This window comes from Saccostrea cucullata, unplaced genomic scaffold (assembly GCF_032062105.1).
Source record: "Saccostrea cucullata isolate Sc308-1 unplaced genomic scaffold, CSIRO_AGI_Scuc_v1 ctg100, whole genome shotgun sequence".
NCBI classification, from domain to species: domain Eukaryota; kingdom Metazoa; phylum Mollusca; class Bivalvia; order Ostreida; family Ostreidae; genus Saccostrea; species Saccostrea cuccullata.
In genome coordinates this window covers 446304-471005 of record NW_026932392.1, presented here as the reverse complement: position 1 = coordinate 471005, position 24702 = coordinate 446304, and the positions used below count along the sequence as shown (strand labels likewise).

The following is a 24702-nucleotide window of genomic DNA, read 5'->3' as shown; positions in this document are numbered from 1 at the left end:
TTCAGAAAATGTAGGTCTAATCCAGCATCTGCAGCAAAGCCAGTAGTGTGCATCCCTTGATGCATAATCCATGCAAGTTTGGTTCAGGTTGTCATTGTAGTTTCTCAATAATAAACTTAAAACTTGAAATGCATTATTTTAAAACCTAACTAGAAAAATGAAACATTTAAAGAGTAACGTCTAAGTATTTCTGATCAATAAAAGGTACAGAAAAACTCAAGTGAAAGCTGCACCAAAAATTTAAATGTGAAATGCTGATGTAGTGGGTATTACATAACCTCCCTTAACTTTTTTGAGGTGAGCTATAAAGGTAGAACATAGCAGATGATCAATATATGACAGATGCTACTATCAGAATCCCCAAGAAAATTAGTGATTTAACAGTAATGATTGTTAGAAAAATACCTGTCTATCCTGCAATGGTGACATCACACTCTGAAAACAATGTTAATTGCATTAAAATCACTGCACTCTATTAAGTAGCAACTACACATAAGCAGAAATGTTAAGAAGAATTTGACTAAGATTTCTATGTTAGTGTAAAAGCATGTGCAAAGTATATCATTACACAGCTTCCTCATCTCTAGACGCTTGGTACAAGCAGAATATGCAGATATGCATGTGCATAAAAGGTCAGAAGGTTTCTCTATGAGAGTTATCACTATTTTATCACTGTACCACTGTGTTAAAACATATGGATATTGTTCTAAATTGTCAATGCTTAAATTCAAATCTGTTCCTAATAAAAACTGCCGTTCGACAGATACCTGATGTATGTTTGGGACGCTGTAAGTCTTGGTGAGAGATCGTGACTTCTGAGAGGACAGCTCTTTGACGGCGACTTCTTGTCGGAGTCTGTCCACCATCAGTATACTCTCCACTCCCTGCACACCTTTAAGGTACTTCTCTATGTACGACTCCCCATCGGCCGTGTTCATGTCGTTCTGAGAGGCGGCCATCTTGGCCAAGGTTTCCATATTCTCCAAATCTTCAGAAGCCTTATCAAAAGAGGAATTTCAAAGAGCTCTTATAGACCAATAGTAAATAAATTATAATATGATCAAAATTGACTTTACATTTTTCTTTCTTGGCTTTGATTGTATTAACTCACTTTTGGAATGTTGGAAACCATGCTGTAGGTTACACCACTCTCAAAAAACTTCTCCTGTAAATAAAAAATAGATATAAATAATTGATTGGCACAAAAACAAATCCAGTTAAAATGCAATGACAAAAAATTTCAAATCATAATTTGGTTATATGCTACAGTATCTTCTAGAATATCATAATATTTTAAAGTCTGCATAAATACATGCAATTTTGTAATTGCATTACATAAATAATAATTTTAACATGAACTGTTATAATAATTTTGTTTTTTGTTTAATAAAAATCATTTAGTCACGGCGGTCACAGGAAAGCGGTCGTTGTTATAGTGTTGCGCGTATAACGATGTTATTTTGATGATGTCTGCTTTAATTAATGCAAAGTTTGCTGAAAAAATAATTATACGGCATGAATTGTGAACGTTTCATTAACAATGATGCCATAAACGATGGGAATGTAACATTTTACGTACTTTCGGCAATAAATCACGACGCCCCATTGTTTTTTTTCAAACTTAAAATATATACATGACTTGTCTTTATTTCAGTACTGCACATTTTGTTTTAGTGAAATTGAAAAAAATACTAAGTATTTTCAAAAAAATATGTCAAAGTACATTTTATTATAAGAATGTAAATGGTATTCAATATTACTTCTTGTTTTCTAAAAAGAAAATTAAAAAACAGTGCACATCATACAAAAGATTTACCACTGATTTTTCAAAGGATTGGCACAAAAACTCCAATTATTTGTACAAAAATTTAAAACTTTTGGTCATATGAATATGAATATCAAAGGTCTGCATAAATCACAGATCAAATTCAAGGTCTATATGTTATGATGACTGTTTTCCTGAACATGAATTTCTGATTTTAAAAAAACATTAGAAAAACTATAAAGGCGTTATAAGTAGGGAATGTATAAGCTAATTATCCAGCCCCTATCTCTCAAAATTAAAAGATATAGGACATAGTTTGAAGTATTCCTGAAAAGTAGGGCAAAGGCAAAGTCAATTAGACTGTACTGTCAATATTAATTGAAACAAGTTTAAAAAACAGTGCACATCATAAGATTTACCACTGATTTTTCAAAGGATTTACTGTTTATTTGTACAATAAACAAGATTGTGACATCCCACCTGATCCCACTGATCATAATTTTTTATTGTTAATTTGAAATCTACACATACAATATGGATTTGCAATTTTTTAGAAAATGATTTTTAAAGAATTTTCCTATATATATCTTCAAAACCTTGGTCGGCCATTTTGGCCCCGCCCTACCCCCGGGGGTCATGATTTGAACAAATTTGAATCTACACTTATTGAGCATGCTTCCATATAAATATGATGAATTATGGCTTTGTCCACACAAGAAAAATTTTTAAAGAATTTTCCTATATATATCTATGTAAAAGTTTGGTCCCATTGGTTCCCCCGGGGGTCATGATTTGAAGAAACTTGATTACACTTCATGCTTCCATATATTTTTCTTTGTCATATATATATATATATTTCAGTGTAAAACTTGGATTCCTAATTGTGGCACCGCTCTACTCCCAGGGGTCATGATTTGAACAATTTAGAATCTAAATTTCACTTGGATGCTTCCACATAAATTTGATGAATTATGGCTTTGTGGTTCTTGAGAAGAAGATTTTTAAAGATTTTTCCTATATATTTCTATGTAAAAACTTTGATTCCCCCTTGTGGCCCCGCCCTACCCCCGGGAGTCATGATTTTAACAATTTAGAATCCACACTACACTTGGATGTTTCCACATAAGTTTCATCTTTCCTGGCACAGTGGTTCTTGAGAAGAAGATTTTTAAAGATTTTTCCTATAAACATGTATTTCCCCTTGAATGAAAACTTTGATTTGTACAAACTTGTGGCCCCACCCTACTTTGTGGCAAGTTTGTCATGATTTTAACAATTTACAGACAGACTGCACTTCCCTACGGACAAAATGTGATCAGAAAAGTTTGAGCCTTCGGCTCAGTGGTTCTTGAAAGAATATGTCAAAGGTCAAGATCAAAGATTTTTCCTATATATTTACAAAAGCTAGCTGTTGTTCTCAAAACACAGGGTGTGAACAACAGAATGATAACAATTTAGAATCTACACTACCCTTGGATGTGTCCACATAAGTTTCAGCTTTTCTGGCCCAGTGGTTCTTGAGAAGAAGATTTTCAAAATTTTTCCTATATATTTCTATGTAAAACTTTGATTCCCCCTTGTGGCCCCACCCTACCCCCAGGGGTCATGATTTTAACAATTTAGAATCTGCACTACCCTAGAATGCTTCCACATAAGTTTCAGCTTTTCTGGCCCAGTGGTTCTTGAGAAGAAGATTTTTAAAGATTTTTCCTATATATTTCTATGTAAAACTTTGATTCCCCCTTGTGGCCCCGCCCTACCCCCAGGGGTCATGATTTGAACAATTTAAAATCTACATTATCCAAGGATGCTTCCACATAAATTTCAGCTTTTCTGGCCCAGTAGTTCTCGAGAAGAAGATTTTTTAATGACCCCACCCTATATATGTCTTTTCTTGTAAAACTTGGATCCCCCTTGTGAGGGGACTTGGCCCTTCATTTTAACAATTTAAATTTCCCTTCACACAAGGATGCTTTGTACCAAGTTTGGTCTCAATTGGCCCAGCGGTTCTTGAGAGGAAGTTTTTTAATGTGAAAATTTTTGTTTTTCAGACAGACAGACAGTGACGGACGACTTGGCCAAAATGTGAACAATTTAAATTCCCCTTCACACAAGGATGCTTTGTCAGGTTTGGCTAAATTAGTGGACAATACAGAATAAAAGTACAGATAGACACCTAGTAAAGTGATCCCTGAATGTAGTGAACAGATAGACACCTAGTAAAGTGATCCCTGAATGTAGTGAACAGATAGACACCTAGTAAAGTGATCCCTGAATGTAGTGAACAGATAGACACCTAGTAAAGTGATCCCTGAATGTAGTGAACAGATAGACACCTAGTAAAGTGATGTAGTTTCCTCTTAAAGTGACACAAAAATAAAACAGAACACTTAATTAAGTGGTTTCACTACTAACAGTGCCTGTGATTTTTTGTCTGAGTTTGCCTGTCAGACTGGTAAAGCTGAGACTGTTATAAATGTTGATACATATTCTCTTTCTGAGGACTAGTTCCATGTAAGCTGGGTGACTCAGTCGGACAACTACTTTCAGGATTAGATAAATTCGATCATTGGATGAAGTAACACGGTTCAGTAAGTCAGAATCATGGACCGTAGAATCCCACGATGCAACAGCATAAATCTAAAAATATAAACTTGACAATTACAACAATATTTACTTGATGTTTACTCAATTACTTAACAGGTCCATACTCAATTGCAAGTTGAAAATTATTCTAATGGTGGAATGGTTTCAAAATTTTGACTGGAACTTTATCTAACTACTTATAGTTTAAAGTTGCCTTTGATCCGAAAGATACAGATTTGATTCAGGATCATGAGAAACCTTTAGTTCATGGGCAATGACACATTAAAGGGGCATGGACACAGTTTCAGCTAAAATTTCAAAATTTATTTTTCCATTTTTACAAATATTTAACTATAGGGTCTTTCTAATGATCATCAAAAATTAGAACACCAGTTGTCCAAATACAAGACAGATTTATAGCTTCAAACCTTTGATATGTAAACAAGGCTAGTGTAATGTTTTTGTTTACGCAGGTTAATAAACTAATATATGTTCGTGCAAAGTTGATAATTTCAAATAAAAGTCCATTTTAAATACGAATCAACAGTTACTACTGATTTGCTGAACTTCAATTTGTTATAAATATGATATTTTCTATATGTACCGTAATTAGGGGCCCACAATAGGTCACTTTTTTCATGCAAAATAAATTTTGTGATTGAAGGGATGGTTCATGTTTACATCACAATGGGATTTATGGCAAGTTTTCCTTTCTGAAACACGGCTATCATACGTACATACCGTAGTATAACTTATAGACATATGCAATTTCTTTTGTTAATTGCCATATTTTAAACAATTCAAAGTTATTGTTGGAAGGTATGCTAAGTTAAAAATGTCACTTTCATAATCTTTTTATGCCCAAATAACATGAAAAAGTAAGTTAAAAGTAATTTGAGCTGTATGTTGATTGTCTCCGAGGAGGCCGCCATTACCGATATTATTTTTAGACGTTCACTCATAGCTATGTCACGTGCTTCCAATGATAGTGCACATGCACCCCTTATCTGCCATAAAAGTAATAAATCATTTTTTAATGAAATACAATAAAATAAATATTAATTTTAGGTTTAAAATACCTAGGAGTGATAAGAAGATTTTCAAAATATAACACCCCTCACTACATAATGAAAGGAAGCCAATGTTGTGACACACGTGCGCTGGTCAAATGAAATTAAATTTTGTAACACCCCTCTTGGCAATGATAACTTTTTACCGACTCCAAAGCAATGTTTTTACAGTTATAGCACTGATTATTTACTGATGTTAATTGCTGTGATTATTTTCTATGTTAAAAATTGGGGGTCGGTTTATGACCTTTCGTATGTGTGAGCATGGTGAGCATGTGTTGATTACGGCACTTAAACAATTAAACGCTTGTTAAATGTAATTTTACCTTATCTTATACTTATCGGCCTCTTGTTAAAATAATTGAGAGTTTCAAATATATATAAATTATGCCAAAACTTTTAATAAAAGTGGTATCATTTAGAAATGAATTTCACAATTTTTGTAGAGGAAAATCGTAGTCTTCATAACTAAAGAAATAAATACTTTGATGTTTCAATTTCGTTTGCTGTCAAAATATTTTAAAGAAATAATTTTCAGCATGATATAATCAATAGAACCAAAATTAAATATGACGACCCTGATAAAACTTTCGACAATATCTCTTGCTTTGTTGAAATAAAATTATTTCAATCATACCAACAGTTTGACAGCTTGATGTCAAAATCACCGTAACTATTTTTAAAAAAATATGTTAATTTTACTTTTACGCAACATTATCTTGTGCTTTGTTGAAATAAATGAATAAATAATTTTTGTTGCCGCGATACGGAATGCTATATGCCAAAAAGTTATAAAGTGTGCATTTTTAAGAGAAAAGTGTGTTTAGTAAATTTTTGACACCTAATCCACGACGAACGATTTTCGTAACAAATAACCGTGATTTTCATATAGGTCATCGCTTGGTAAATTTTTCTGTTGACGTATAATACATCCCAAGGGCCTTGATTTGCCCAGTTTCAGATAAAAAGGGTGGTGCGTATTACACATCAATGCGTATTAGACTCGGCCAAATGCATCAAACAAAAACAAGGCACTAGCCTTGTTTACATTATGAAGAACTTTAAATTCTGTATCATGTTTGTTAATCGATCAACAAATGATCTTCAAATTTTGCCAATCAATAGATGACACCTTAGGTAGGAATTGTAAACATTAAAATTGGTTTTAAAAAATCAGTTGAAACTGTGTCCAGGCCCCTTTAAAGTGTGAACCCTGTAATCTTTGGTTAGAGAATATACATAACGTAAATCTGGAAATTTTTACGTCAATTTTATTTTGCGAATTCCGATCAAAATGCTGTTGATTAATTTTTACGTTTCAAAATTTTGCGAATGACCACTGCTTTGTTTACATTTTCTTATTGGTGATTTATTTTTAAGAAAAATATTTTTGCGAATTCAATGCACTCGCAAATTTGCTAAAAATTTATCTACAGCAAAATTTTCCAGATTTACGGTATTGTCCCCATTACACGTTCACTGTCTCATTGCCAAGTTTCCCATGACCTCTGTAAGACGAGGCTCAGTCACTAAGTAACCATGTGTTCTTTTACATTCCAATAAATTATTGATATGAATGAAGAAAATGAACTTCAAGCTATTATATATGTCTCATGCTTCAATTGATACATACATAACCACTGTCCATTTCAGATTTTGTAATGGGAAGGTTGACAAAGGAGCCTGCATGCTCTTTAGGTAGGATAGAATTTACCCCCGCAGCAAGATAGCCTTCCCTGGCTCGGGATGTACTCATGTCATCAGCTTCAAACATGCAAAGAATTCAAACTTCAAGTTAAGTTAAGAAATGCATCGTATACAGGAAAATATTGTGTAGAAAAATCAAAAGCTGTGTGCAAAAAAATAAAATTTTAATGAGATATACATTAAAGTGATACTGTAGACGTACTTTTTTCCACAGGGTCATAATTCCACAGAATCTCAATTTCTGTTTAATCCGCGTGTAGAAAATTCCGCGGATTTCTTAGACTGTCACTATATGCCTTACATTTTTATTCAGTTCACTTGGACAAATTTCTGCGGAAAATTTGTGACCGCATACATAGCGTAAATTAATACCAAGCGGACAAAAGTACTTCTACAGTATGAGAGATGTTTGTCATTGTTAGAAAATACACTTGAAGAAAATTCCTATTGCTTCAAATCATTCCAGTCATTACAATGATGTGATAAACATGTTCATCTGAAGCTTCAAAGAATGGGATTTCACATGCATAGCAAACTTCATGTTATCTTTTGTTTATTGATGTAAACTACATACCATTAAGATCCAGAAACAGTACAGGGGTATGCCTCTCCAGGTTGGGGGCTGTCTCCCCCTCGGCAGGTGCCCCTGGGATACCGCTCCCCGGGGATGGGACCAGGACAGCATTCCTCTCCTCGGTCAGACACACCCACTGGTCCAGGAGAGCCCGCTCACGGTCAGAATCAGCCTCCGTTTTGTCTGTAATAGGATAAGTCATCTTTATATCCTTGTAATTAGGTTCACCACCTGCTTTTTTCCTACTCATTTAGGTGACTAACAACTTCCAGAAACATCTGATTTAAGGAATAACTGTGTACTTATTGGGTTTATGATGTGATCACAAGTGAGGCTTAAAATCTTGGACTTTGAGAATGAAACTTTCATATTTGATATGCTTTTAAGAAATTTATAGATAAATATGGCAAAAAATATATTCTTAATTAACTATATATGAACAATAAATAAAATTTTTTAACAATTGTTCACGTTTATTATTTATACATTTTAAATACAAAAAAAGCATGTGTAATTTTCATCATATGAATGTAGGAGAAAAAACATAGGGCTTGTTTTACATAAGAACGTATGATTAAGGTAGGTCGCGGGTTTGCTTTTGTCATCAATTTTGGTACACAAGTTCGACGATTCGAGCGGTTGTTTTGTGCACATTTGATTATGACGTCAATGACGTCACAAAGGCAACGTTGCGTTGTTTCCCGTTTTATTCTCTGCAAATGACTTCAAGACACTACGAATCAAGTATATTTATACAAAGTTCATGCTATTGTACGTAAACCTCGTACATGTTTTATAATTGAATTTCCGTCTGAATTTTGATGTGATATTACGTAATGTCTTAGGACAAAAGAAATACATACCAAATAAAAGGAATAATTTATATTGTTAGTGTCTTTAAACTGCTAAAAGTAAATCAGAATAATTCAGAGTAAAAGCTATATATGGTATGCAAAAAGAAAGTTATCACAAATAAAATTGCTTGGGGGAAAACTTTAGGGGCTGTTTATGTAATTTTACGTTTCAAAATTTTGGGAACATGCGTATTGCATTATGATTGCCAATCAAATCCAGGGCTAATATATACGTATAATTTTCAGGATGGAATCAATCCCCAACACTTATATCAGTTTAAAATTAATTGCATGTGTTTTCCTGTTTTTTCCCCTATAATCATTATAATTATTTGGTTATTTTATTATGTATTTTTTTTAAAATCCCGTTTAGTCTTTGCTAACAAATTTATCCAAACACTTGGACTGTACGACTTATGTGAACTGTATATTTTTTTCTATATATATTTTATAAAAGAATCTCTAAGTGTAAAAGCTAAATGCAAGTGTTGTACATTTTGCGTATGGAAATTTGATTAAAAGTATTCGAAATTATCAAATGATTAATAGAATTTGAAATTAACAAATGTTTGAGAGTTGGGGCTATATACAAGCTTGCGACCAGTGAGAAAGAACATTACAGGTTCCCCCCCCCTCCACCCCCACCCCCCGCTAATTTCCTCAGTAACGGGATGTTTTTTTCATTGCCGTTTTTGAATAAAGTGATCACATTAATGTGTTAAGTACGAAATCCTATTGACCATGAATTTCCTAAAAATACAGAAACTAATATTTCATCGCTTACGTTGTTGTCGCTACATGTTAATTCTCATGCACGAGGAATGCTTATACAGTTCAACCTGACATTGTGATCTCAGAATATGAATTTCACAATACTAGTGAAAATAAGATGCCAGAGTCTTCCTAATATGTCCCCGCAATAAGTAACATGATGAATAAAATTAAATGCTGCATCTATGTCACCTTTTAATTCCTACATAATCCTAATGTCAAGATATTTATACTCGTACTGTAAACGTGACTTCGTTCAACATATGACGTTGTAGACATAAATAACGCCATAAACGCAACATTTAAGCAATAAAAAACACAAACTTTGAAATTATTTAGCAAAAAATCTAGCGAGAAGACATATTGAATTTTTTATATCAATAGTTTTGATTTCACCTCATCTTAACATTTTGAAATTCCTGACTAATTCGTCTACGTCTTTAAAAAGTTATCCAACCTTTCTAAAAGAAACTATTTACACAAAATTGGCCTAAAAACGTCATTTTTTCATACATTTCAATAGTAAAGCGTAAAAAAGGTATCAACAGCAATACCGCGTTTACAGTAACATAGCATGAAAACTACGTAGGCAAATTTAATAAAAATTGCAGATAATACGCAGTAAATTCTAACGAACATTATATCAAATTTTCAGGATATGTTTTCTCGTAAGAATTTTTATGCAGTAAACCCGCGACCTACCTTAAGACTTAAACCTTAGCTGATTGTAAAACCTTACAAATCTTATGTTTCTGCTAAAAATGGCTTGCAAAAATATCAATTTTAAAAAAAAAAGTATTAAAAAAAAATTTAATTTAATTTAAAAAAGAAAATATTTACATAATAATATTTTGATTCTTAGTTTTAAGTTTTTCTGTGAAATGGGGTCAGGACCTGACCAGTAGTCAGCATTTACATTCATCACATTTTAACAATATAACTGACTTGAAATCAGGTGTCTATCCACATTACCTTGTTTGTTAATGAGACTCTGTATTTGTTCATTTAAGTACTTTGTTCTCTTGGCCAGTGCCTCTGACCACTTGTCTCGGAGAATGGAGAGGTCATCCTCCTGGTAACTGTCCAGACCTTTCTGTAGCTTGCTGCGATTAGTTATCCCTCCTACTGATACTGACGTGATGGTCTCTGGTATCAGAGGAAGGGTTCCCGACTCTGTCACTGTCCGCACGCGCACTTTCACTCTCCTGGAGTGACCCTAGAAAAAAGATTAATCTCATTCTGACCAAAGAATTATCACCAAATTAAAACAAGTAAAAAATGGTTTCTTGTCTGAGGATTTGAACTATATCAGCTTCCTTACAAAAAAAACTGTCATTCAGCAACATGCATTAACAAACCGCACATGTAGTAAAATGACTCAGTAGACTAACCTGTTGTAGCTGAAATACCCCTGCTGATAAGACGTCAGGTTTGGATTGGACCTCTACAGAAGACCACTCCCCCTGATAATTCAGCTCTTCTATTTCTACCCACAATTCCAGTTTCCTCATCACCTCATTCCATCTGAAAACAAGAAACCCATAGATTACATTGCTCACCTGAGTAACTTTGGTCTTGCTGTTCTTCAGCAGACAAGTCTAGAGTTGATATTCAAAAAAATTTTGACTATTGCAGCCCCTCCCTAGCTCTACCACAGCATGACTTAACCAATTTTAACAATGTAGGGTGCTGCAATTTAAAAGTACAAAAAGTCACATGACAAACAAGGCTTTATTGTTTTGAACATTTTCCCCATTATACTTCCCAAGCATCTGTTCTTTGAGAAGAATCGATGGATTTATTGTATGTGTACATAATTTACAAATTCAGAATTTAGCACAATCACTGGGGTTGTTGGTGTAATCAAGAATTAGTACTATACACGTTCATGTTAATACATTTACTTTTTATTATTTATCTCCTTTTGAAAGAGTGTGACCCATCCAAATTATGTTTTGTGGCAAGTTTGGTTGAAAATAGCACAGTCATTATGGAGATGTCAAAAGTGTGTATAATAAAGTTTATTGACAGACAGACATATGCTGGACATCAGGTAATTAGACAAGCTCACTTTAGTGTACAGCTAAGGAGAACCAATCACACTCACAGGAAACTCAAGACCTGATTATGACTGATCTAGGAGAATGAAATGTTAGAATACGAGAGGCCCAAGGGCCTTGAATCGCTCTTCTGATAAATTGTACAATCTATCACTTCTATTCTAACCTTAAGTGTGTAAGAAAGTTGCATCAACTGACAAAGTTTGATGATTCTTAGCCAATAATGACTGAAAATATTTTTAATAATAAAGCTATAAAAACCATAAGTACATCACAGTGACCTATATTAAGATTGAAGTTTTCTGAGGACTCAAGATGCATTAATAAACAAAGATTGAAAATTCTAAGCTAATAAGTATTTGAGATAATTGAAAGTAGGTCACCGTGACCTACTTTTTTGTCTACATTCTTTGAAAACCCAAGATACATCAACTGACAAAGTTTGATGATTCTAAGCCAAAAAGTACTTGAGATATTCAAAAGTAGGTCACCATGACCTACTTTTTGATCGACATTCTCTAAAAACCAAAGATGCATCAACAAACAAAGTTTAGTGATTCTAAACCAGTTAGTAACCATAGATACTTAAATAAAGCCATAAAATGTCGAAAGTAGGTCACAGTGACCTACTTTTTTGACATCACTCTCCGAAAACCCAAGATGCATCAACTTAAAAAATTTGATGATTCTAAGCCAATAAATACCGTAGATACTTGTATAATGCCATAAAATGTCAAAAGTAGGTCACCGTGACCTACTCTTTGGTCATCACTCTCCGAAAACCCAAGACGCATCAACTCACAAAGTTTGATGATTCTAAGCCAATGAATACCTAAGATACTAAAATATAGCCATAAAATGTCGAAAGTAGGTCATAGTGACCTACTTTTTGGACATCATTCTCCGAAAACCCAAGGTGCATCAGCTTACAAAGTTTGATGATTCTAAGCCAATAAGTACCATAATTACTTAAATAAAGCCATAAAATGTCAAAAGTAGGTCAACATAACCTACTTTTTGTTTGCTACTCTCCGAAAACCCAAGATGCATCAACTCACAAAGTTTTATGATTCTAAGCCAATAAATACCTAAGATACTAAAATATAGCCATAAAATGTAGAAACTAGGTCACCGTGACCTATATTTTGGTCGACATTTTTCAAAGTCACAAGATGCATCCACTGACCAAGTTTGATGATCCTAGGCCTGAAGGTAATCAAAATATGCCTTTTAAACAATTCGAAAACAAATGCCTGCAAAATTCAAACATAGGTAATCAGAGATTACAGAGCTCACCTCAACGAATGTTGTCTTTAAGTAAGGCAAATTAAGTCACACAATTAACCAACAAAAAGTGTACATCCAAAAATGCAAAATTTATGCAATTTTGATACTTGAATAGACCTATATAAAAACTTAAAACTAGTTCTTCATCATGAAAATGTAATTAAAATCCAGCATCTGAAGCAAGATTGAGAGTTTTCATCCCTTGATGCATCATTTGTGCAACTTTGGTTTATATAAGCCTTATAGTTTCTTGGTGATAGACCTGCACCCATAACTTTTACGAGGTCTATTATATGGAAAATGTATGTCGAATTCAGCATCTGAAGCAAGTCCATTAGTGTGCATCCTAAGATGTATCATCCATGCAAGTTTGTTCAACATAGAGCTCAAAGTTACTTGGAAATGAAACCTGTATAAAAAACTTACCTTTTCACTAATCAGAAAAATGTAGGTCAGATTCAGCTTCTGAAGCCGGCCTAGTAGAATGCACCCTTAGATGTACCATCCATGCAAGTTTGGTCATTATAAGGCTCAAAGTTACTTGGAAATGAATCCTGCACCATAAACTTTAACCTGTTTATTCCACCAGAAAATGTAGGTCAGATTCAGCTTCCGAAGCACGTCTGGTAGTATGCATCCTAAGATGTACCATCCAGGCAAGTTTAGTCATTATAGGGTTCATAGTACCTTGGAAATGAAACCTGCACCCAAAATTCTAACCTGTTCACTCAACCGGAAAATGTAGGTCAGATTCAGCATCCGAAGCAAGTCTTGTAATATGCATCCTAAGATGTACCATCCATGCAAGTTTGGTCATTATATGTCTCATAGTAACTTGGAAATGAAACCTGCACCAAAAACTTTAACTTGTTCACTCAACCGGAAAATGTAGGTCAGATTCAGCATCTGAAGCAAGACTGGTAGTATGCATCCTAAGATGTACCATCCATGCAAGTTTGGTCATTATATGTCTCATAGAAACTTGGAAATGAAACCTGCACCAAAAACTTTAACCTGTTCACTCAACCGGAAAATGTAGGTCAGATTCAGCATCTGAAGCAAGTCTAGTAGAATGCATCCTAAGATGTACCATCCATGCAAGTTTGGTCATTATTGGGCTCATAGTATCTTCGAAATGAAACCTGCACCAAAAACTTTATCCTGTTCACTCAACCGGAAAATGTAGGTCATTCCTAAGCATCCATGAAGCAAGTTTGGTAGTATGCATCCTAAGATGTACCATCCATCCATAAAGTTACTTGCAAATGAAACCTGCACCAAAAACTTTATCCTGTTCACTCAACCGGAAAATGTAGGTCAGATTCAGCATCCGAAGCAAGTCTGGTAGTATGCATCCTAAGATGTACCATCCATGTAAGTTTGGTCAACATAGGGCTTATAGTTACTCGGAAATGAGACCTACACCAAAAACTGCACCAAAAATGTTAACCTGCACCAAAAACATTAACCTGGTCATTCCTTTGCTGAAATTGCAGCATCTGAAACTTTGACTGGTACAATGAAACACATTAGAAACATCTTCCATGCATGTCTAATCAATATAGGACATAGAAGTACTTAAAAAGAAAACTGCTCCAAAAAACTTAACCTTAACCCGGGACGCCGACGCCGACACCGACGCCGAGGGTATCACATAAGCTCCCCCCAACTTCGTTGAGGTGAGCTAAAAAGTAGGTCACAGTGACCTACTTTTTCATAAATATGTTTTAAGGTCCCAAGATGCATCAATTAACAAAATTTGATGATTCTAAACCTCTCAGTGTCTGAAATAATGGGATTTAATGTTTTAAGAAGAATTAGTCATAAAGTTCAAAAAGTAGGTCTCGGTGACCTACTTTTAAACTGACGTTGTTCAAGGACTTGGAAATGAGAAATGTAGGTCAGCTGAAATTGCAGCATCTGAAACTTTGACTGGTACAATGAAACCAAGATGCATCAACTGACAAAGTTTGATGATCATAGGCCTTAAAGTGCCCGAAATACGCCTTCAAATCAATTTGAAAACAAATGCCCACAAAATTTAAAAAGTAGGTCACCGTGACCTACTTTTGAGTTAACATGATGTGAAGTCCTGAGATGCTTCAACTTACAAGATTTGATGATCCTAGTCCTAAAAGTAAGCAAAATATAAACGTTTTTATTATTTGTAAATTTAGGTCAAATTTGAAGTGACCTTGAGACCACGCCCTTTGCCCAAGGGTCATGCTTTGAACAATTTTTAATCTTCAACATATCCTGATCCTTGTATGTAAGTTTGGTGAAAATCTGCTTGGTGGTTCTGGAGAAGAAGATTTTTTAGCAACCAGTACTTTTGGTTTTGTTTTCCTGATTATCTCCCCTTGTTTTAGGGTCCCAACCCTTATATTAGTATAAAGGGTAGCCCTTGGGCCAATAATACCCTGTGACAAATTTGACACTGATTGGCCAAGGGGTTCTTGAGTTATGGCCCATATTCTAAAAAGTTAACGCACACCGCACAAATGGCCATAGCATTAGCTCTTTGAGCCTTTGGCTCAGAAGAGCTAAAAATGTATATGAATTCTTTCATTAAATTCTAACTGATTGCTTCCACTACACCATTACCTTTCGGTGAGAGAGCGAGTTTTGGCTTTGACTGTTTTAGCTATGTCCGTCTCGGTGTTGCCTGTGGATGTGACTCTATGACCCCATACTTCTACTGACAGAGCCCCATCCTGACAGTTCTCTACAAACTCTTCTGTTATGTTGATTTTGAAATCCTAAAAAGTTCAAACATATGCATATCTTAATATTTAGATCTGACAAAATAAACATAGGTAATCAGAGATTACAGAGCTCACCTTAACGAATGTTGTCTTTAAGTAAGGCAAAGTCACACAATTACCAAACAAAAAGTGTAAATCCAAAAATGCAAAATTTATGCAATTTTGATCTGATACTTTGGAATAGACCTATATAAAAACTTCAAACTAGTTCTTCATCACGAGAATGTGATCAAAATCCAGCATCTGAAGCAAATTTAAGAGTTTTCATCCCTTGATGCATCATTTGGGCAAGTTTGGTTTATCTAAGCCTTATAGTTTCTTGGTGATAGACCTGCACCCATAACTTTTACCTGGTCCATTATCTGGAAAATATATGTCGAATTCAGCATCCGTAGCAAGTCCATTAGTATGCATCCTAAGATGTATCATCCATGCGAGTTTGCACAACATAGGGCTAATAGTTACTTAGAAATGAAACCTGCATAAAAATTTCAACTCTTCACTCATCCAGAAAAAAATGTAGGTCAGATTCAGCATCTGAAGCCAGCCTGGTAGAATGCAAACCTTAGATGTATCATCCATGCAAGTTTGGTCATTAAAGAGCTCATAGTTACTTGGAAATGAATCCTGCATCAAAAACTTTAACCTGTTCACTCATCCAGAAAATGTAGGTCAGATTCAGCATCCAAAGCAAGTCTGGTAATATGCATCCTAAGATGTATCATCCATGCAAGTTTAGTCATTATAGGCTCATTGTAACTTGGAAATGAAACCTGCCCCAAAAACTTTAACCTGTTCACTCATCCAGAAAATGTAGGTCAGATTCAGCATCCCAAGCAAGTCTGGTAGTATGCATCCTAAGATGTATCATCCATGCAAGTTTGGTCAACATAGGACTTATCCTTCCTTGGAAATGAGACCTGCACCAAAAACATTAACCTGTTCACTCAACCGGAAAATGTACATCAGATTCAGCATCCGAAGCAAGTCTGGTAGTGTACATCCTTAAATGTACCATCCATGCAATTTTGGTCAACATAGGGCTTATATTTCCTTGGAAATGAGACCTTCACCAAAAACTGCACCAAAAATGTTAACTTGCTCCAAAAACATTTAACCTGGTCATTCCTTTGCTGAAATTGCAGCATCTGAAACTTTGACTTGTACAAAGAAACACATTAGATGCATCTTCCATGCATGTCTAATCAATAGGGGACATAGAAGTACTTAAAAAGAAAACTGCTCCAGAAAACTTAACCTTAACCTGGGACGCCGACGCCGAGGGTATTACATAAGCTCCCCCAACTTCATTGAGGTGAGCTAAAAAGGGATTATGAATGTTTTGAGATGTTTCCCTATAATGACCCCCACATCGCACCTACCTTTCGGTGCTGGAATTTGACACAGACCGTGTCCCCGGTGGAATTCTGGCGTTCTACCTTGTCGGGGTCTATCTGAGGAGGCACGACCACCGACTCCTCCTGGCCCCAGAAAGTGTATTGACAGAAAACAAAGTTAGACATGGATGAAGGCAGGCCCTTAGCTGACAGAATGTTCAGCTGAAAAGTAAATCAGTAAATTAAATTTCAAATTCACAAATATTTAAGTGCATTGATAAATACAGTTGAACTTCATTATCTCAATTTTCAATATGTAAAAACTATAGATATGGTTTCTGTACAATTAGACCTTGTAATCTTGAACTCAGTGTGACACAGATAAAAACAGGAGTTTCTTGGAAAAATTGTTGTATTCATAAATTTGAAGCAAAAATTAAACAGAAATTAAACAGAACATGAAAAATTAAGTCTGTTCTTTTTTTCTCAGGGAGAAAAGACCAAGAACCCCCTTCTTAAACCATAGATGCTGTATTTCAAACTGGTTGAAAATGATTGATTCTTAAGTTTAATCTGGAAAAGTTTAATCCATGACTGAGGTGGCTACAACAAGAGTTGCTTCATTACATCACACCAATCAAACCTTACCCTGACAATCATAGGCCCCCCTGCTGTCATCGCGGGATCAGATACTTCATTGTCCTCACTCGCTGTATCACCATAACGCTCAAGGCAAGAGCCACCTAGCTTAGCGATTTGGATGTGCAACTTTCCAGCAATCTGTAAATTAAAATACAAGACAATGCATGAGTCTGCAATTCTTGGATTTGAATTCTTTTAAATGCTGAGCATGAAGAACATTTTGATTGCATTACCTCTCCTTGTTGGCTAATGATTGGGACATGATAATCCAAAGAAACATCATGGAAGAGACATTCCAGGAAGATATTGGCTACACCAATCAAATTATGGTTCTCCTGGGACTCATAAAATGGGTCACCCTTTACTACCGGACTATCATCCTGAATTAAACGAAATACTTTATTGAAATGGAAAACTATTCCCAAATCATATCTTTTACTAAAAGAAATACTTCATTGAAATGAAAAACTGATACAAAATGTTATTTTTTACTTAAGAAAAAATACTTCATTGATACTAATATCTTTTACTTATATGCCCTGTTTACACGGCAAGTTTAATTCGCAGTAAATTAATTCGAAGTAAACTAATGCGAATCAAAATAATGCGAATTAAATTGCGTTCACACGACAGCTAATGCGAAGTAAACTAATGCGAATTAAAATTCAGAATCTACTTCTAAGGTCAAGCGTCAGTAAGGCTATTATGACGTCATTTGCAAATCACGTCACCTAGAGCAGAAGCAGATGCATTTGACATAATGTTACTGTGTCTGTACACACATTTTAATAATTAACACAATTTTTCTTAGTTTTTCACTCAAAAATAGCACAAGCACTTAAAGCTGACCACCAAAATGTTGCATTTGACCTAATTTTGCCATTACGCATGCCTCAGAATTTAATTCAAATTAGCTTCGCTTAGCGTTCACACAGAGCTAATGCGAAGTAATTTAATGCACAGTAAATTAATTCGAATTAAACTAATTCGCATTAAATTCTCCGTGTGAACACTAAGCGAAGCTAATTCGCAGTAAACTTACGTTTAATTTGAATTAAACTCTCTGTGTGAACAGGGCATTAGAAATATTTCAATGAAAAGGAAAACTAATACCAAATATTACCCTGTTCTAAAATAATTCATCAATTAACTCTTTTCCCCCTAATGCATTACATCCTTTACCCCCTGATGCCCCATTTGACGCTATGCCCCATTTCCCTGATGCCACCATTTGACGCATACACACAACAACCCTAAATTATCTCTGTGATTTCCCCTGTTTCTAAATAAATTCAGCTCTAAATGATAGCCAATCATGTGTATTACACATTAGGTAATGTTACTATAATTAGTGAAGTCACAGCTTGGTGTGAATTCACTTGAGATTTACCTGTGTGAAAACAATGGCACCCAGTCTGTTGTGACACAAGCAAAATTCAGCCTTAATATTGCATTTTATGTAACATACCTTGGATTGTATTAGCATTCACAATGTTTTTACATCAGTTCTAAAGTTAAATTTAATAGAAATAAAATTTTACAATGAAAATTAGAGGAAGAACATCATAGACTTTTTAACAACAACAATGGCGGCCACAGATTTTCCATTTGTTTATGAGTACTAAATAATCTACTTTCAGCATTTTTTTCATCAGGGCATTGATTTAGATAAAAACATGCATTAATTTATTTTCTCCAAGACTTTTGCAAGAAGTGGTCAACTAAATATATAAAATATTTATAAACATGCCTGCTTGAAGATGATTGTGAAGTTTAGTTGGCTCAAGTCTAAGATAATTACCTATCATTATTAATCTATCTTAATTAATATTAATTAAACAAAAAATAATGAGCCTTTTTAATTGGTTTGGTATTATATTTTAAGTTTACTGGTATATTTTATAGAAACTTTCTCTCATATAAAGGATAATATGAAGATTAGTTGTGAAAATTTCATTTTACCTGGTTTCACCTATATATTATTAATTGTAGATTAATTATTCTTAGAAAATTATATGACAATACTAAAGTTCAATCCATTCCCCAAACATTGATATATAATATGTGACACTTTGATGATGTTTAGGTACTTAATTAGCATGTTCTAAATGTAATGGTCAGTCATTTCAAGTCAGTCAAAATGGCTTCAGGGGGCAGCCAGATAAACACTCTAGGGAAATCGCAAGTGCGTCAAATGGTGGCAACAGGGGGGAAAGAGTTAAAAGAAAATCTATAAAAAAAATTTTATTTAATCCCTCTCCCCAATATTTTTCTTGAAAATTGCTGTGCCCTTCCTTTTTTCTTAAAATACGAATACTGCATGCAGGGAAATGAACATGTTCAAGTAATAGTAAAACATGCGTATAATGAATTTGAACTTTACAGGTAAATCAATTTCATGGAAACATATAATGAAATTAAAACATATATATAATGAATAAATTAGGTTTTTTTATGATTCAAATTATTCATCCCTGGCAAAACCTTAGTTTCAACAAAGCTTCTATATTTTGTATAACTTTCTGGCACACAATATAAAATATAAGAGGAAAAAAAAAAACACTTTAAATTTAGAATGGCATGGACCATCCCCTCCCAAATCAGAAAAAGTTATGGACTCCATCAATGTGACCCTGTGGCCTTTGAAAGGATCATGTGGCCCCCGCCCAAAAAAGAAAATACAGTAAAACTCGTTTAGTACGAACACGGATATAGCGAATTCAAGGATATTGCGAAGTTTTTCTGGGTCCCCGGCAAAATTGTTAGCAAATCTTTGTAAAATTTTAAGGTTATAACAAACTCGGATGTAACGAATTTACGGATATAGCGAACTGATTCTGAGTCCCCTTGAGGTTAAATATAATAAAATTTACATCTTTTACAACGAACTTTAAAGATTAAAAAAAATATGATAAATTGAACTGACTTTATTTCCTTTTAGCATTTGTATATACCATTCGATTCATAATAAAACCTTAGTTATCGAAGATATGTTTTGTAATATTTGCTTCCCTAACATATTTGATAGTAATACTTGAAGGAAAACATGCATATTGCGAATTCGCTATAATGGTTAAACAAATTCATTATACGGATATAACGAATTACGGATATAGCAAATTAAATTCACAGGTCCCAAGGACTTCACTATAACCGAGTTTTACTGTAAATAAACAGCAGGAACTGCATGATATTTTCTAAGCCATTCACTTGAATACAAATAGATAAACATATATTATCCAAATTACAAACCTTATCTACAAGTGTTCCAAGTTTTATTTAATTCAAACCAAAACTGAAGGAGGGTAGCATTTTGCAACTAATTTTAATGTAATTTAGGCAAAACAGTTCAGAAATAAATCTCCAAATGGGTTTACCTGCCTCTAAGCTTCTACTTTACAAATACCCATCCACTAGTTTAATTTCAGAACAAAAAAAGCTTTGGATACATTAACAGGGAGGTCAAAGATAAGCTGAAGCCATGCAACAACAACAAACCCAAGTGTCAGAGTCCTCTACCATGAGGGGCTGGCCGGAGGACTTCCTCTCCTCGTACATCTCACGCATGTCTATTATCTTGTTCTCCAACTTCTCCATCAACCAGATCTGATTAGGTCGGTTCTTTCTCTTTACCAAAATGGCTGGCTCACTGACAAAACCATTCCCTTTCTGTAACAAAAGTGAATAATTGGTAAATCTAATGCATTATTTATTATGCTAACCATGGTTTTATATTGATAAAGTGCACATGGTCACAATAAGAATTTCAAACAGGAAGCTTGAAAGACTGATGGCATTTTAAAGCCACAAATCTTTTTAGAGAATCACTGGCCCACAAACAGATGATGATTTTCATGAAATTATATCTTTAAAATATTTATTTCCTTCTGGAAAAAATAACATATTTTCAAACACCCCTTATTTATCTAATAGCCTTTTCTATCTCCTTGACTTACCCTGCGATTTGGACTAAGACTGCTGGCTGGAATCTGTAGTGTGACCTGGAATTCGGTTCTCTTGCCCATCTCTTGAGATAAGACATTGGCCTCCCTCACTAAAGCTTTAGCCTTCAGTACCTCCTCTCTGAGGACTTGTAAACTGTTCTTTAAGTTGCTCTTTCTATAAGTAAATATCATTCAGAACATAATTTAAATATTTCAGACAAATCAATTAAAATAAGACAACAGTAAAACTCCTTAAAATTACACAAATATTATGTCAATGACTCTTTGAAAGAATTCATTGCCCAACTTTTATTACAGTCAACTTTAAAACTTCCAATTAAAAAGATCTAAATATTTTACACCTATCAAAGACATATAGCATAATCCTACATAAACAGTCAAAAATCTTTATCTTGAACCTGATGGGGCTGAAAAAAACTTCAGATATCTGAGGATTTGAGATATATTTAAAGTAAAATACTTTAAGAAAATGTGGTTGGGACTTCCACATCACTTCCATATACTCATTGTATTTAAGATATTGGAGTTCAAGATACCGATGTATGTACAAGGAATTCTGAATTAAATATTTAGCATCAAAAGATTATTACTTTTAAAAATCCAGTTTTGTATGCATTTCACTTGATCCATTTAATTGTTAGCAGAAACATAACTATCAATAATTATAGTAAAATGTTCTACAGAAGGCTATATGAATCTGTGGATTTTTGATTCCTACCTCTTTTCTGCCCACTTCTGATACTTCCTCTGTAGTGTATTCTGGGAACCTGTGCCAGTGGGAGTGAGGCTGTTGAAATTGAGATAGGGATTACTGGGGGTACCAGGGGACATAATTTGGTTCCTCAGAATCTGCATCCTCTGTTCATACTCCTGTCTCTGCTTCTCTAAAGCCTCTGTCAAATTGTCATTATCAAGAATGTATACACAAAAAAAATACATAATCAAAGTTGATGTAGTGCTCTCCTCAACAAATGTTATTTTAAGTAAGGCAGTCTTGTCCCAACAAGTTTTCAGGTAGCGGTAATACTGTGAAATCACCAAATTTCGTGGGGGTTTAATTTTCGTTGTTTTCAAGGTTTGAAGAGACCCACAAATTCATGTCCTCCATGGATTGTAAAATGTGACACACTACTCAGAAATTCTACATCTCGAAATAAAATCCCCACGAACCAAGAGTTTTTCCTCAAACCATGAAAATTTGACCCCACGAAAATAATTATGTGATTTTACAATATTCATCAAAATTTGGTCTGGGTATACTATTTTTTTTACTCAATACATTATCTATATAGCTAAATCAACTTTACTACTTTTAAGGAACAACCTTAGAAAAAAAAATTATTGATCACCATAACATACATGTTTTGTTTTAAAAACTTGCACAGACCAATAAAGTCCTAACCAGAGGCCTGTTCAGCAGAGCGAACGTTCACGAGCGTTCGCCAAAATTCCTTATACCTCCAATAGTAATTTTGGCGAGCACTCGCGAATGTTCGCTCTGCTGAACAGGCATCTGGGCCACTGAAACTTTGATCATAGAGAAAATCAACAAATGATGCATATGCACTAGATAAAACATGTCTGTCCTTTACAGACAAACAGACAGACATTATATCTCACCCTGCTTGTCCTCTTCATACTGCTTCTCCAGATCACAGATGGCTTCCTGTATTGGGTCATTAGAGTACTCGTTCATCATCAGCTCCTGCTGAGCAAAGTTATAGTCAATGGTTTGGTCCAGTTCTGTCAGCTGAGACTGGGGGCCTGTGAACAGAAAGGGGAACAGTCAGAGTCTACTCACAACAGAAAGGGGAACAGTCAGAGTCTACTCACAAAAGAAAGGAGAACAGTCAGGGTCTACTCTCAACAGGAAGGGGGGGCAGTAAGGGTCTACTCTAATTCAGAGATCTCCACAAAAGGGAGGGAAAAGTCAGGGTCTACTCTCAACAGAAAGGAGAACAGTCGGGGTCTACTCTCAACAGAAAGGGGAACAGTCATGGTCTACTCTCAACAGAAAGGGGAATAGTCAGGGTCTACTCTAACTCATAGGGGAACAGTCAGGGTCTACTCTTACTCAAAGGGGAACAGTCAGGGTCAACTCTAACTCAAAGGATCTCCACAAAAATAAAGGGTAACAGTCAGAGTCTATTCTTATTCAAAGGGGAACAATCAGAGTCTACTTGAACTCAAAGGGGAATAGTCAGGGTCTACTCTTACTCAATGTTAAATAGTCAGGGTCTACTCTTACTCAAAGGGGAACAGGCAGGGTCTACTCTTACTCAGAGGATCTCCACAAAAATAAAGGGGAACAGTCAGAGTCTACTCTTACTCAAAGGGGAACAGTCAGGGTCTACTGTAACTCAAAGGGGAACAGTCAGAGTCTACTCTTATCCAAAGGGGAACAGTCAGGGTCTACTGTAACTCAAAGGGGAACAGTCAGAGTCTACTCTTATTCAAAGGGGAACAGTCAGGGTCTAGTTTTACACAAAGGGGAACAATCAGAGTCTACTCTAACTCAAAAGAGAACAGTCAGGGTCAACTTTAACTTAAAGGATCTCCACAAAAATAAAGGATAACAGTCAGAGTCCACTCTAACTCAAAGGGGAATAGTCAGGGTCTATTGTAACTCAAAGGGGAACATGCAGACAGGATCTTCTGTAACTCAAAGGGGAACAGTCAATGTCTACTGTAACTCAAAGGGGAAAATTCAGGATCAACTCTAACTCAGAGGATCTCCACATAAATAAAGGGTAACAGTCAAAGTCTCCTCTTACTCAAAAGGGAACAATCATTGTCTACACTAACTCAAAGGGGAATAGTCAGGGTCTACTCTAACTCAAAGGGGAACAGTCAGGGTCTACTCTTACTAGGGCTGAAACGATTCACCGAAATATCGATATTGTTTGATATATATGCTCGGTTCAATGTTCGATTCACCATCTCGATTTTCGGTTCGATACATTTTTTATAATCGGGTTTGGTTAACTCTTTGAAATAGATCACCGACACACACGATATTGTTCGATATATATTTTGTGACAGATTAGGTTTATTTACGTTTTCATAATTATTACACCATCTCGATTTTTTTGTTCCTTTTTCATATATAAAGCTTGTAACTATTAGATCGGGTTTGGTTAACTCTTTGCTAGCTAAACTCTTCATATACTGGAATCGTCCCTTGTCGTCTGTCTTAATTAAATTATATTACTACTTAGGTTAGACTATATTTGGGTTAAGTTAGGCCATATTTGGGTTTGGGAATTAAGGTCTTCATATTGTGTACTATTATAACGTACTGTAAGATTGGTAATAAATT

General features: G+C 34.9%; 1 protein-coding gene across 9 annotated transcripts in view; it reads right to left on the bottom strand.

Moving 5' to 3' along the window:
* Positions 1 to 24702, bottom strand: part of LOC134235011 (kinesin-like protein KIF13B) — a 128156-nt gene that overhangs the window by 23118 nt on the left and 80336 nt on the right. For 5 of the 9 annotated variants that reach the window (XM_062717089.1, XM_062717088.1, XM_062717092.1 and 2 more), the window contains exons 16-31: positions 23004 to 23147; positions 22102 to 22276; positions 21375 to 21537; positions 20917 to 21087; positions 17652 to 17798; positions 17425 to 17556; positions 16822 to 16998; positions 15279 to 15433; positions 10719 to 10851; positions 10300 to 10543; positions 7703 to 7885; positions 7055 to 7185; positions 4181 to 4405; positions 1112 to 1165; positions 768 to 998; positions 406 to 435 (exon numbers count right to left, since the gene is read on the bottom strand). In XM_062717089.1, coding sequence (XP_062573073.1) covers positions 406 to 435; positions 768 to 998; positions 1112 to 1165; positions 4181 to 4405; positions 7055 to 7185; positions 7703 to 7885; positions 10300 to 10543; positions 10719 to 10851; positions 15279 to 15433; positions 16822 to 16998; positions 17425 to 17556; positions 17652 to 17798; positions 20917 to 21087; positions 21375 to 21537; positions 22102 to 22276; positions 23004 to 23147 — 2495 coding nt within the window. The remainder of the gene's footprint in view (positions 1 to 405; positions 436 to 767; positions 999 to 1111; positions 1166 to 4180; positions 4406 to 7054; positions 7186 to 7702; positions 7886 to 10299; positions 10544 to 10718; positions 10852 to 15278; positions 15434 to 16821; positions 16999 to 17424; positions 17557 to 17651; positions 17799 to 20916; positions 21088 to 21374; positions 21538 to 22101; positions 22277 to 23003; positions 23148 to 24702) is intronic. The other 4 variants (XM_062717091.1, XM_062717093.1, XM_062717096.1 and 1 more) reach the window with 2 other exon arrangements.